Source organism: Colobus angolensis, unplaced genomic scaffold (assembly GCF_000951035.1).
Source record: "Colobus angolensis palliatus isolate OR3802 unplaced genomic scaffold, Cang.pa_1.0 Scaffold106, whole genome shotgun sequence".
Lineage (NCBI taxonomy): Eukaryota > Metazoa > Chordata > Mammalia > Primates > Cercopithecidae > Colobus > Colobus angolensis.
In genome coordinates, this window is record NW_012111586.1 from 2,947,889 (window position 1) to 2,961,465 (window position 13,577).

The following is a 13,577-nucleotide window of genomic DNA, read 5'->3' on the forward strand; positions in this document are numbered from 1 at the left end:
TCTCGGCCTCCCAAAGTGCTGGGATTACAGGCTTGAGCCACCGCACCCGGCCAGGACTTCGTACTTCTATATTTGAGTGCTTGTGGACAAACTGCATCCTAACCTAATAGGTAGACGAGACTGAAAACCTAACTTAGGAGTATGTGCCTGTACCAACAGCTGAGAATTGGCCAATCCCAGCAGCCATACTTCAACCACTCATACACTGCTGAGTGTTCAAACTGTGTTCAAATAAGGCAAATGCTGACCTGTAACCAATCCGGTTGTTTCTGTATCTCACTTCTGATTTCTGTACGTCACTTCATTTTTGTGTCTAAAAATTGTCAAATGCCTCTGACCATGAGGCATCCTTGGAGTCTTTCTGAATTTGCTGTGCTTCTGGGGGCTTCCTGATTCATAAATCATTAATAGATCAAATAAACTCCGTTAAACTTAATTTGGCTTGAGTTTTTCTTTTAACAGATGGTATCAGAAGTGGGATCTTAAGTAGAGCTTTATTGACCCCCAGGCTGAGGGAACAAGCAAGGTACCTGCAAGGACCCACTTATGTCCATTGATCTCTCAGAGTGACTGGGGATCGTGGGTAAGCTCTCTCTCTCAGATTTCAGAGCTCCAAGGATTTGTGTTTTGAGCTGTCCAAGTTTCTTTGAGCAAATTTCTTGATCCAAACTGGGTCCAGAATTGGATTTGATCCAGTAATTAGCTGGCTTGGATCCAGTTAGAGGCTTCTTACATCTGACTGGGTCAGAAAGAAACTGGTTGTAAATGGTAATATTGTAGGGGTTGTAAAATTTGGCTCTTAAAAAATTCACAGGGATGTTTGTGTCCTACCCCTTTGTTTCATTTTTCTTGTGTGCTTAGGTAGGAAAAATCATTGGCTAAATTCATCAAGGGAACCTGAGAGCAAAGCGAATATTTTAGGTAAAAATGGGATCCTTAATTTCTGGAAAACTGAATTCCTTCCAGCTTATACATTAGCTGGTAAGCAGTGAAGTCTTACAGAAATGGCGAAATCTTACTAAAGATAACTTACAGTAGAACGTTCCGAATGAACAATGCACTGAAGTGCATCGAGACTCATCTAGTGATGCTTATTGATATGCAGACACTTCTAAAAATATTTTAGTATTTTTATTTAAAGACTTTACGAAGGCTGGGCACGGTGGCTCACATCTGTAATCCTAGCACTTTGGGAGGCCAAGGCAGGTGGATGGATCACTTGAGGTCAGGAGTTCAAGACCAGCCTAGTCAACATGGTGAAACCCCATCTCTACTAAAAGTACAAAAAATAGCCAGGCATGATGGCACAGGCCTGTAATCCCAGCTACTCGGGAGGTTGAGGCATGCTTGAATTTGGGAGGCGGACGTTGCAGTGAGCTGAGATCGCACTACTGTACTACTCACTCCAGCCTGGGTGGCAGAGCCAGACTGTCTCCAAAAAAAAAAAAAAGAGGCACCTAAATGATTAATTGATTACAAAATTAGATTTGCTAATCTTTCAGCTTAGTTACTATATGATCCAAAGGAAACAGACTGCAGCACCAATTGGCTGACTTTGGATACGTAATGGGGGTACATTTTACCTGAGTAAAGGATGGGATTGGGTGACAGGCCCTCCCCTCAATAAAGTCCCTCTTGGTTAAAAATGGATAAAGATGACAGGGCCCAACCGGGGGCAAGTTTGGGCCTTGCCATTTCAATATTGGGTGCTAAGCATCCATATGGTGGCTAATGTCTATGTTTTGTCACATGTGTTTTGCTATGTCCAGAATGGAAAATATGAGAATTCAGGTCCACCATGCAGCCGTTTGGGCGGCAACTTGCAAAATTGAGAAGAATTTGTCTGTGGTTCCATGATTTTCCTTTGTGATGCAGCTTGGCCCCCGGAGCGATGGTGTGGCAAGCAGGGTCGCTAGGGCTGCTTAGGGAAGGGGAACCCAGAAACAGGACATGCTGGCAAAGGGGTAAAAATTTCTTACCAGTGAGACTTCTGGCCTCTCTCTCTGTCTGTGCAAATTGGCTGAATGAATGGTGAAAATCACTGTTTATCGCCTCTGTAAAGTTTTGATTAATGAGAAAAAGAATTCTGAGGCTAGTATTAAGTCATAACGAATCTAATGTATTTTGTGCTATGAATTTGTCTGTGTTGTTCTGTCATGAAGAGGGATACCTTAGTATAGAACAGGGGCTTAGGACCCCATAAACTGCTCAAGATGGCCCAGCAAGCTGGTCAGTAATAAACTTTGCTGCAGGTCCTTGAAACAAACCAAAAAACTGGGTGAGGTCTCCATTTTGTTCTATGTCCTTGGGAACTTGACCTTGTAACCATGTGGCCATACTTTCTCTCGGTCTCTTCCTTCCAGGGAATAGGAATTCTGGGATTCATGTCATAGCTATCTCAAAAAATTATCTTGAGTAGTTAAAAGTCTTTGCAAGCACAAAATTAACTACTCTAGGCTCTTTCTGGGAAGAGTGGGAAGAGCAATGGAAACTCCTAGTGCTGTAGCTCAGCAGCTAAGGCTTTGACTTTTCACAGTGATGCCCTGGGTTCAATTCCTGGCTTAGGGAATGAGTCCTTTCTGGTTTGACATGTGCGTGACCTTTACCATTAGTTGATTATCTTCCCCTCCACAAACCATCTTGAATTCTCCTTTCCCTAAGCACCTGTGAAGTTACCTTTGGTCAAGTTCCAAAGCCAGAAATATTGTCAGTGTGGCCTGGCTAGAGTTGGGTAATAAGAAATTTAAAAGGGCTTTGTAAAAGAGTCTTATAGTTGGGGGTGGTGGCTCATGCCTGTAATCCCAGCACTCTGGGAGGCCAAAGCGGGTGGATCACTTGAGGTCAAGAGTTCAAGACCAGCCTGGTCAACATGGTGAAATGGCATCTCTACTAAAAATACAAAACACTAGCCGAATGTGGTGGCGCATGCCTGTAATCCCTGCTACTCAAGCTAAGGCAGGAGAACTGCTAGAACCCAGGAGGTGGAGGTTGCAGTGAGCTGAGATTGTGCCACTGTACTCCAGCCTGGGTGACAGAGTGAGGCTCCATCTTAAAAAAAAAGAAAGAAAAAAAAAAGAAGAAATTAAGCTGACTTTTAACCATAGTGCTTTTATTTTTATTTATTTTATTTTTTATCTTTTTTTTTTTTTTTTTGAAACGGAGTCTTGCTCTGTTCCAGTGATTCTCCTGCCTCAGCCTCCTGAGTAGCTGAGATTACAGGCACATGCCACCACACCTGGATAATTTTTATATTTTTAGTAGAGATAGGGTTTCACCATGTTGCCCAGGCTGGTCTCAAACTCCTGACCTCCAGTGATCTACCTGCCTTGGTCTCCCAACGTGCTGGGATTACAGGTGTGAGCCACTGCACCTGGCCAGTCAGCTTAATTAAAAGTGGATATTCAAGCTCTAACAGACTGGGACTCCTTGCAAAAAACAGAGCAGGTATCACAGACCCCATTCTGGGAAAAAACTCTGTTTTCCTCATGAAACCCCATGAACGGGTGGTGGATAGATTCCTCTGAAAATCTAAGGCTAAATATACTTTTAACAATGGCTAATCGCAGTAATTAGGGAATATGTGACTCTTTGCACGTTTACATCAGAGAAGCATGCTCTTGGCCACCTAGAAGTTATGGAAATGTCCCCACTCCCCACTGAGAGATAAGACTTCCATGGGAGCTGGGCTGATTCCCTCTTTTTGGGATCCAGGATCTGGTATAAAAATGAGACCCTTAATTTTGGGGGTCTGTTTTTGTCTTCCAGCTGTGCCTGCTTATTAGGCCCTAGAAAAAGCATGTTTTCCTAGCCATGTTTCTTGAAGGGCTCTACCATGAGGCCAGTAATCCAATTAAGAAACTGGCAAATGAAAAATCTTACAACTACCAGATCTTCTTCTGTCTGTCTGTGTAGTTTATATATGTGTTATGTGTGTGATATTTATGTAAAAGACCTCTAATTAATTGGCATAAAGAAAAATAAGCGCTTAAATGAGATATTTTGAAAGAAAAATAAAAACTGTAATGTCTTTTAGTTCATGTAACTTTAGTAATCTTTGGGAAATAAAAAATGTTAAAGATTATTGGTAAAACAAAGACATTTGGTCTAAATTAGGCAGGTCAGATGTTAGGTTTGCTAAATGCCTTAAAGTCACAAAATACTTTAATTTTTGAAAATTCCTTCCAAAGCATATATGTTTTTTTCCCTAAGGTATATAGGCTTTGGGTCTGGGGGGTTGCAGTGTGGAGATCTACCTGTCTTGCACCCACCCAAGACTACGATTCTGTCTGTAAGTTACCCTAATAAATCATCCAAAACTGACAAACTAGATTTGTCTGCCTTTAGTTTCTTAGCTCCTTCTGCATTTGGGGGTTGCTTTGTGATAAATGGCCCTTTTACAAAACAGCCTGACTTCTCCTTCTTCTACCCCTCACATATAATCAATCACCAAGCACTGCTGATCCTATCCCCTAAATCTCTGTCAAAACTTTCAACTTCTGTTCATCTTTACTTCCACTAACTGGTTCAGACTACTGTCATCATTTGCCTGGATTGCTGTACACGCTTTTAATTGGTCTGTCTCCCTCTAGTCTTATCCACAAAATCTATCCTTCATATGGTAGACAGAAAAAAAGATACTTTTTTTTTTTTTTTTAAGATGGTCTCATTCTGTCACCGAGGCTGCTGGAGTGCATGGTGTAATCATGGCTCACTGCAGCTTTCACCTCCCGGGCTCAAGCGATCCTCCCACCTCAGCCTCCTAAGTAGCTGGGACTCCAGGCATGTGCCACCATGCTAATTTTTTTATTTTTAAATTTTTTGCAGCAATGAGGTCTCCCTATGTTGCCCAGCCTGAACTCCTAGGTTCAAGTGATCTTCCTGCCTACCTCCAAGTAATCCTCCTCACTTCAGCCTCCCAAAGTGCTGGGAATACAGGCATAAGCCACCACACCCAGCTGATAGGATACTTCTGAAGTACAATCTGATTAGGTCTCTTCTTCCTTCAATCCACCCTCTATTTTGTAGACACAGTGACTTTTCTAAAGTACAAATCTGAGCTGGGCATGGTGGCTCACGCCCGTAATCTCAGCACTTTGGGAGGCCGAGGCAGGTGGATCACCTGAGGTCGGGAGTTCAAGACCAGCCTGACCAAAATGGAGAAACCCAGTCTCTACTAAAGATACAAAATTAGCCGGGTGTGATGGCACATGCCTGTAATCCCAGCTACTCGGGAGGCTGAGGCAGGAGAATCGCTTGAACTTGGGAGGCGGAGGTTGCGGTGAGCCGAGATCGCGCCATTGCACTCCAGCCTGGGCAAAAAGAGCGAAACTCTGTCTCAAAAAAAAAAAAGTACAAATCTGATCCCATCTCCTTACACTTATTTAATGCTCAGGATAGTGATTACTTTTGTGTATGTAGGGGAGGTGGGGGGATAGAATGAGGGGAGTTTCTGGAATTCTGATAATGTTCTATTTCTTAACCTGAATATAGTACTTACAAGGTATGTTCACTTTGTGAAAATTTATCAAGTCATAACACCCTTCTCAAATATGATCTCTGCTTGGAAGCCTTTTATAACATTTGTAGGCTTCTATGTTCTCACAGTAAAGACAGTTATATGTACTGTTTTTTTGATCATGTGCGAGGTACTATGCTAAGAAAATAATACAGATCAGTTCAAGTTCTTATAGCAATCCTTATGATAGGTATTACTATTCTTCTTCTTATTATTATTTTTTTAATTTTTGTAGATATGTTGCCTAGGCTGGTCTGGAACTCCTGAGTTCAGCCCATCCTCCCACTTCAGCCTCCCAAAATGCTGGGATTACAGGCATGAGCCACTGTACCTGGCCCTTATTTTATAGAGAAGGAAATCAAGGCTTAGAGAGGTTAACTATCTTGCCTAATACAACTTCTATAACTGATAGAACTGAAAGTCACTCCACATCTATCCTGAAGTCCATGGTTCCTTCCACTATACCATATTAACTAGCATCGTGTGCTTACTTCAACCAAAGCACTTTCCACAGGATTTAGAATTCTCTGCTTGCTGTCTCTTTAGCCATAAACACACAGATTTTTGGATACAGAAAGTAGAGCTTTCTTGGCTGGGCCTGATAGCTCACACCTGTAATCCCAGCTCTTTGGGAGGCCTGGGTGGGAGGATCTCTTGAGCCCAGGAGTTTGAGACCAGCCTGGGCAACATATTGAGACCCCATCTCTACAAAAAATAAGAAAATTAGCCAGTCATAGTGGTGAGTGCCTGTAGTCCCAGCTACTCAGGAGGCTGAGGAGGAAGGATCACTTAAGCCCAGGAGTTGGAGGCTGCAGTGAGCTATTACCATACCACTGCACTCCACTCCAGCCTGGTGAAAGAGCAAGATCCTGTCTCAAAAAAAAAAAAAAAAAAAAAAAAAAGTAAAGCTTTCCTAATGTGAAATGTAATGAATTCTAAATATGTTTCTCTATTACTAATATTGCTAGCATTAAAAATCCAACACTTGGCTGGGCGCAGTGGCTCATATTTGTAATCCCAGCACTTTGGGAGGCCAAGGCAGGCGGATTGCAAGGTCAGGAGATTGAGACCAGTCTGGCCAAAATAATGAAACCCCATCTCTAATAAAAATACAAAAATTAGTTGGGCATGGTGGCGCATGCCTGTAGTCCCACATACTCGGGAGGCTGAGGCAGGAGAATCGCCTGAACCTGGGAGGTGGAGGCTGCAGTGAGCCGAGATTGCTCCATTGCACTCCAGCCTGGTGGCCAAGTGAGGCTCTGTCTCAAAAAAAAAAAAAAAAAAAAAAAAATTCCAATACTTGAAAAAACACATGATTATCAGTTCTAGTCAAACCTGATACTTCTATTATTTTGCCTTGATCTGAGATCAGGCCCTCCTTGTGACCACGAGCTTCCAGATGCCTAAAAGTGATGTCCATGGCAAAAGAAAAAGTTTGGCTACTTTTGCATTCTGGCTTTTCTGTCTTTGTAAGCAAATCAAAAGAGACTAACAATCGCCCAAATGTCTCACTTCAACTCAGTCCTCAAAGAATTATGAAGGAGGGAGAACAGAAAACCTACTTTTATAGGGCCTGGAACTCAAGTCAGCCAAGCAGAGGACTAAAAACTTGGGTTTTCTTGCCTCTTCTCTCAGTGGAGCTATAATCGGGAAGATAGGGCAATTGCTGAGTTAACCCTATGCTTTGTTCTCAGTTTTTTTTTTTTTCCTCCAAAGAAAGCAGATATATGCTGGAAAGTAAACAGGAAATTATCTTAAAGGGTCCTGATTTAAAAGCTAGATATTTGGTATACAGTTCTGTGATACCCTTTTTTTCCTTCTTGACAAAATACTGACATCTTCCATAAGAATAAAATTTCAATGCTGGTGCATAGCACTTGAGAAAGAAAAACATGTTCAGATCCTACTCCTACTGGCTGGAGAGGTCAAATCAATAAACTTTTTTTTTTTTTTTTTTGAGACAGCGTTTTGCTCTGTTACCCAGGCTTAAGTGCAGTAGCGTGATCACAGCCTCAAATTCTCTCCTAGGCTCGAGTGATCCTCCCACCTTACAGCTTCCAGAGTAGCTGAACTATAGGCACATGTCACCTCACCTGACTAATTTTTCTATTTCCTATTTTCTCTAGAGATGGGGTCTCACTTTGTTGTCCAGGCTGGTTTCAAACTCCTGGGCCCAAGTGATTCACCCACCTCAGCCTCCCAGAGTGCTGGGATTACAGGTGTGAGCCACCTCACCTGGCCAATCAACATTCTATTCATTCAGTTTATTCACAGAGCACCCAAAATGTGCCAGGCACTCTTCTAGACAGTAGGACTACAACAATGAAACAAAACAGGCAAATCCATGCCCTCAGATGCACTTGACAGTTTGGTTGCCTTTATATTTACTGAGCATCTATTAGTGTGTCACAAGATGAATCGGGGATGAAGTCTGTCCTCAAGGACTTCAAAAAGATGGAAAAGACAGACATGTAAATACAATTTAATGGGAGGCATGTAATAATTAAAGATTATACAAGATCAGAAGAGGGAATGGTTAATTATGCCTGATGGAGATAAGCACAGAATATTATTATGGTAGCACAGTAAGGATATCCAATCTAAGTGGTGGTAAAAGGGGAAAAAATTGAGAGAACACTTCCTACAGGAATAACATCTAGGGATGTTTCAATGAATATTTAGAAATTTGCCAGAGAACAAAGAGAGATGGAAAGGACATCAATTAACCATTATACTTACAGGGAGATTATTCTTAAATCTTCATCAAACCAAACATACTTTTCCCTCTGGTTTTAGATTTTCTGGCTCCATGATGATGCTTCTTTGTGGGAGTGCTTTAATTATACATATTCTTCCGGTTTTTAAGTCCTCTTTAAAAAGGTTATCTTTCCTACTATAGTCTGACCCATGATGCCCTCAGATAGCACAGGCTAGCTCAACTGGGGACTCTTTATTTATAAGTCAATACAATGTGCTGTGCTGCTAGAACTTTCTCCCTTCCCCAGCAGCTGATGATTTCTATAAGTCCCAGAGATAAAAATGAATGCAACTAAGAAGTTCAAAGGAGACTACCTTGATTTATTCTTGGTAGCACCTGCATCTTCAGATATCAGTATGCAGTCACCCAATAACAGCCCTGTTGAGAAGGTGTGTAAGTCACATACTCTTAGCTTAATTTTGTTGTTATTGAAGTAAAGGACACATCATGAAATCTCTGGGACATCTAAGGACATGTAAGGAAACCAAGTACAGCCAAATTAATGGATGCCCGAACTGAACAGTAAGAAACCAAGACTACTACTGCCTACCTCTCATGGCACTATCTGGTCCCTCATCTCTGCTTCTTATCTCCACTCTGCTGTCTTGTGCTTACTCATGGCTTTCTAGCTATTCCACACTTTTATCTTTTAAAATTTTTAACTTTTTTTTAGAGACAGGGTCTCTTTCTGTCTACCAGGCTGGAGTGCAGTGGTGCCATCATATATAGCTCACTGTAGCATCAACCTCATGGGCTCAAGTGCTCCTCCTGCCTCAGCCTCCTGAGTAGGTAAGACTAGAGGTATATGCCATCATGCCCAGCTAACATAACTTCATTTTGTGTGTGGCTTTAATTATTACCACGATTCTAACCTTACCATGGCTGCCTATCCCCAACTCTTGACCTCACTTTGTGGGTCCTATCCTTATTTCTCTGCATCCCGACATAGCTGAGGCAAGGAAGTTGTGACTGCTCTGTTATTCTTCCAAGCGTGAGTCATGTGCATGTGCGCATAAGCATGTTAGCAATGGAGATATCCAACATCTGCGGTAGATGTTGCTGGCAATCAATTAAACAGTGATGGATTTTGTTGAGGCTGTGGCTACATGACATTGAGCAAATGACTTTTGAGCATTTTCTTCCTCTATAATATAATACCTAATGAGAGAACTATTGTAAGAAGTGAATATATGTGAAAAGTACCCAGCATAGGGCCTGGTACACGATAGGTGCTGTTAAATCTTTTTCTTTCCTCTCTCTTCCTGCTCTGAAGGTCCAGCCCCAAGACTATAAGCACTGCACGGCAATATCAGATTCTAACACTATAAGAGGGTGACTGTAACCGTGGATACTTCTGGACAAGAAGAAAGTAATCAGCCTCAATTCTTCCTGTTAAGGAGACTAATCTTTAAGTCTCTTAAAGAGAGAAAGATAAATGGGGGTGGGGGGGTTGGGGGAGGTTCTGTACTAAAAGGAAATCAAGACTAATCCTGGTATATATTGCCTGGTATATATTGCCCATGGCTTTAGCTCACAAAGTTGGCATACTGGCATATTGCTTGAGGCCTTCATAGGGCCAGTGCCAATCTAGGGCCCTGACTCAGGTCTAGGAGCAACTCCTACTAAGGCAAGCAAAGAGCTGGGCCAATACCTGGGCTTCTAGATCTCCTAAGAGATCAGCTTCTTTAGGCTTAATCCAGCTGACACTATAAAAGAGGGAGGAACACTCAGTTATCAAGAGGTATCACAGTCACAATACTCAGACTAAGCTCTGCTTTGGCCCTGGATATAGAATCCAACACATTTTGAATTAAAATGTTCAACAGATTCTGTGGAACATTCATCTATCATACTACATTCAGAAGTGGATAAAAAACTTGTAAAGTGTGTATAGTTAACTTCTCATCAAAGAGAGTACAGATTTTCTTCTCTCTGCGGCTCTCCTTATAGCTTTTCTGCTTAGTCAACTGTGGAAACCCACCTCTCTTCTTTCATTATTATTAATACTAAATTGCTTCTGTTACCTGTCACTACATCTCCTTTCCCCCGTTCACCAAGTATATAGTGAATGCCTTACAAATCCGGGTAGATATCCATTCTCAAAGAATTTGAGTGGAAAATGTTAACATGTAAACAACCAACAAAACCTAAGTGTGACTTTGTAGAAAACATGAAGCTTTCCTACATAAAGAATACAGGGTAGAATATGTTAACTCTCAGAGGTGAAATATAACAAAGGACTGCTATAGCAGTCCTTTCTTGAAGCTGGGTCTCCTAGGTTTACTCTTTCCATTAAAAGGAGTCATCATTTGATGACCAGATGATTATAAATGCCTCCTACTTATCTTGAAGAAATCTCTTTCCCATGCAGAATGGTTTATGTTCACTTGCCAGGTTGCATCATTGCTTATTTCCTATAAGACTATTCTGTTTAAAGATTGGTAACTCCCTGCTCAGCTTTCAAGACCTTCTACATGCTGCTACCTACCACCAACCAATTCAATCCCATCTCCCACAACTTTTCAAAGACCTTCACTATTCCAGCCAGGAACAAAGACTCTCCCTCAAGTAACATTCCAATTTGCCCTGCTCTGCCTTTTTACTTTTTCCAATATATTGAAATATATCAATTTTCAGTATATGCTCCTTGATTGCAGCAATTCTGAGAGGTGAAGGTAGATGTGGGGAGGAAAGAGATAAGTATCTCCTAAACAGATGTGGAGGTGGGGAAACAGTATGTGCTGAGGCTCTGTATCATTCTCTACTGCAGCAGGTTCTGGGAAAGTTCCATTTGGCAGAACTTCTGGCCAGGACCTATAGCCATATCACCAACTTCAGGCTTGTCCTCAAGGTACACACACCATTGCACTACACCTGCCAGGTGTGGGAATAACTAACTGGTAGTGGCCAAATGAGCTACAAATAAGCTATAACAACCAGGATGAGATGACTAGGTTTGCTGTAAAACTGCCTGCATATACAGACACTGAAAGCCACAATCCTCTTTGATAGTATTAAGAAAACACTGTCAGTTTTTTGTAGGTGCGATAATATTAAGGTATTTATTAAAACCAAAAAGAGCCTCTCTCTCTCTCTATATATATATGTATACATAAAATATATATCTATTTTAAATATCATCTTTATCCTGGAAGGGTCCTTATATTTTAACTATACATGCTGAAATATATTTACAGATGACATTATATCAAAATATTTACAGATGAAATTATATCAAAATGCCTTGCTTTAAAACAATTTAGAGTAATGGGGGGAGAGAAATGGTGGCATATATAAAACAAAATTAACAATGAGTTGATAATTGTTGAAACTGTGTGATGGATACATGGGAGTTCATTTTTTTTTTACTTTTGCATTTATGTGAAATTTTCCACAGTAAATCATTTTTTAAAAAGTCATCCTTTCTAACACAGTTGTGTCCCCTCTGCCCATCAAGGCCTAGGCTCATTTCGTATGGCTTCATTTTTATTTGAGAGTGAAAAATAAACTCTTCAATGGCCAAGAGTTAATTTCATTTTTGGAATACAAACAGCCCAGACTGGTCACTGAGAAACAGGTCTTGGATCACCCTCTAAATCTTGGCAACAAGTCACCCTGCTATCTAAAAAGCAAGGTCTCCACATTCCACCATGGAGCTCAGGCTGTAATTTCTATGAGGGCAGGGCCATATCTGTTTATTTATCATTGATCCCATGGTTGATTTAGCACAATGCCTGCCTCATAATGAGTGCTTAATAAGTATGTGTTGATGGCATGAAAACATTTTTCAGAGGTCAGAAGGGAGGAGGGCAACAGTGTCCTTGGTAGGGGAAACAGAGATATAACAATCCTTGGGAAAGCTTTCTAAAAGTCCAAATGATTTGTTTTACCATTGGGTCTACATGGGCCTCCCCATAGGAACTTAGCAAGTGTTGTGGGGGGTGAGGGGTAGGACACTGCAAGAAAGATCATACTGGGCAGGGGAACAACCCTTCTTCCTCTTAATATTCCGATATATATTCAAGTCCATCAGCCAAAGGCAGAGCTAGCATTTAAACTCAGGTTCTCAAATTCTTTTCTCCAGATGGTCTGAGATACCTCTTCCTACCGTGGTATCTGTTCACCTAGATAAGTTTCTGCCTTGAATAGCACTGGTGAACTTTCCAAACTTATCCAGCAGTCATCAAGGGAAGCTAGCTGCTCCTACTCTTAACCATGCAGTTATTAAATCGTTTCCCACCTGTTCCTTTGAGGACTGTAGCTGCTTTTCTTATAAAAAATCCTTGAGATCAACTGCAAAAGGGGTTTTCTCTTTGAAAACTCAAGTCCAGTGATCTGCCAAACACAATCTCTGGAAACTATTTAAGTCCTACAATTCTGTTCTCAAAAAAAAAAAAAAAAAAAAAATCAGAAAGTGTGCCAAATTTTGTTTCTCTGCACTCATTGAAGTGAACTTCTTTTCTAAAATTGGGGGGAAACTTGCTTTCCTTTTTCTCTTCTGTGGTTAAGTCTCTAGCCCTTTGCTAAGAGGGCCCATCTACAGGATAACTGCCTAGGAGAAGAACATGTAATTAGAGACAAATAGCATAAGGGCTGTGGAGCTCGATCCTGTTGAAGGCGGGAAGAAGAGCCTGGAACTGGGCAGAAAGAGGCACCATGGGTTACTACAAGTGTTACAAAATATTTTGTTGACGTATTATAACACATGCTGCAAAAATACAAGCAGGGGACTCTGTGGTACAGATAAAACAACACTATGTTGATGACATAATTTCATTTCTAAAACAAAAATGAGAACTGTGCTATTGTGCTATTTTTAGAAACTGGTTATCTAAATTATCAAGTTTTAAAACTTAAGGAATTCACAAAGTAGCTAGTTAAGCACTGTAGGTTTGACTCTACCACCCTTTTTCTTACCCATTTTCCATTAGGAAATCCACGACATATTTTTTTAAACAGTAGAGGTGGGCATCCACAAGATCCGTGTGGAAACGTATTCTAGGGTACCTGCCAAAAAAAATAAGAAGAAGAAAGAAGAGGCTCACAATCAGGTAACATGGTCTCCATTCTATTATTAGGTAGTAGGCACTGGTAAGTTTATGAGGGTCACAGCCATGCTGCCTACACCCCTTTCTGGGGAGACCAGGACAGTGGACCCCAGCCCTGATTCTACCACATAAAAGGTCTTTTCCCTAGAAACCCTATGGCATACTTTCTGAGGCTTTTAGGATTCTAAAGAAATCTGGTGAGACATCATATCACGATAATCTACCTTCTTCTATTCGATCATTAACTTTTTTTTTT

The 13,577-nt window shown here is 41.1% G+C and overlaps 1 protein-coding gene across 1 annotated transcript in view; it reads right to left on the minus strand.

Moving 5' to 3' along the window:
- Window positions 1-13,577, minus strand: part of EIF2B3 (eukaryotic translation initiation factor 2B, subunit 3 gamma, 58kDa) — a 142,799-nt gene that overhangs the window by 10,490 nt on the left and 118,732 nt on the right. Inside the window, exon 6 of the mRNA XM_011947164.1 lies at window positions 13,191-13,280. Within this exon, the coding sequence (XP_011802554.1) occupies window positions 13,191-13,280 (90 nt within the window). The remainder of the gene's footprint in view (window positions 1-13,190; window positions 13,281-13,577) is intronic.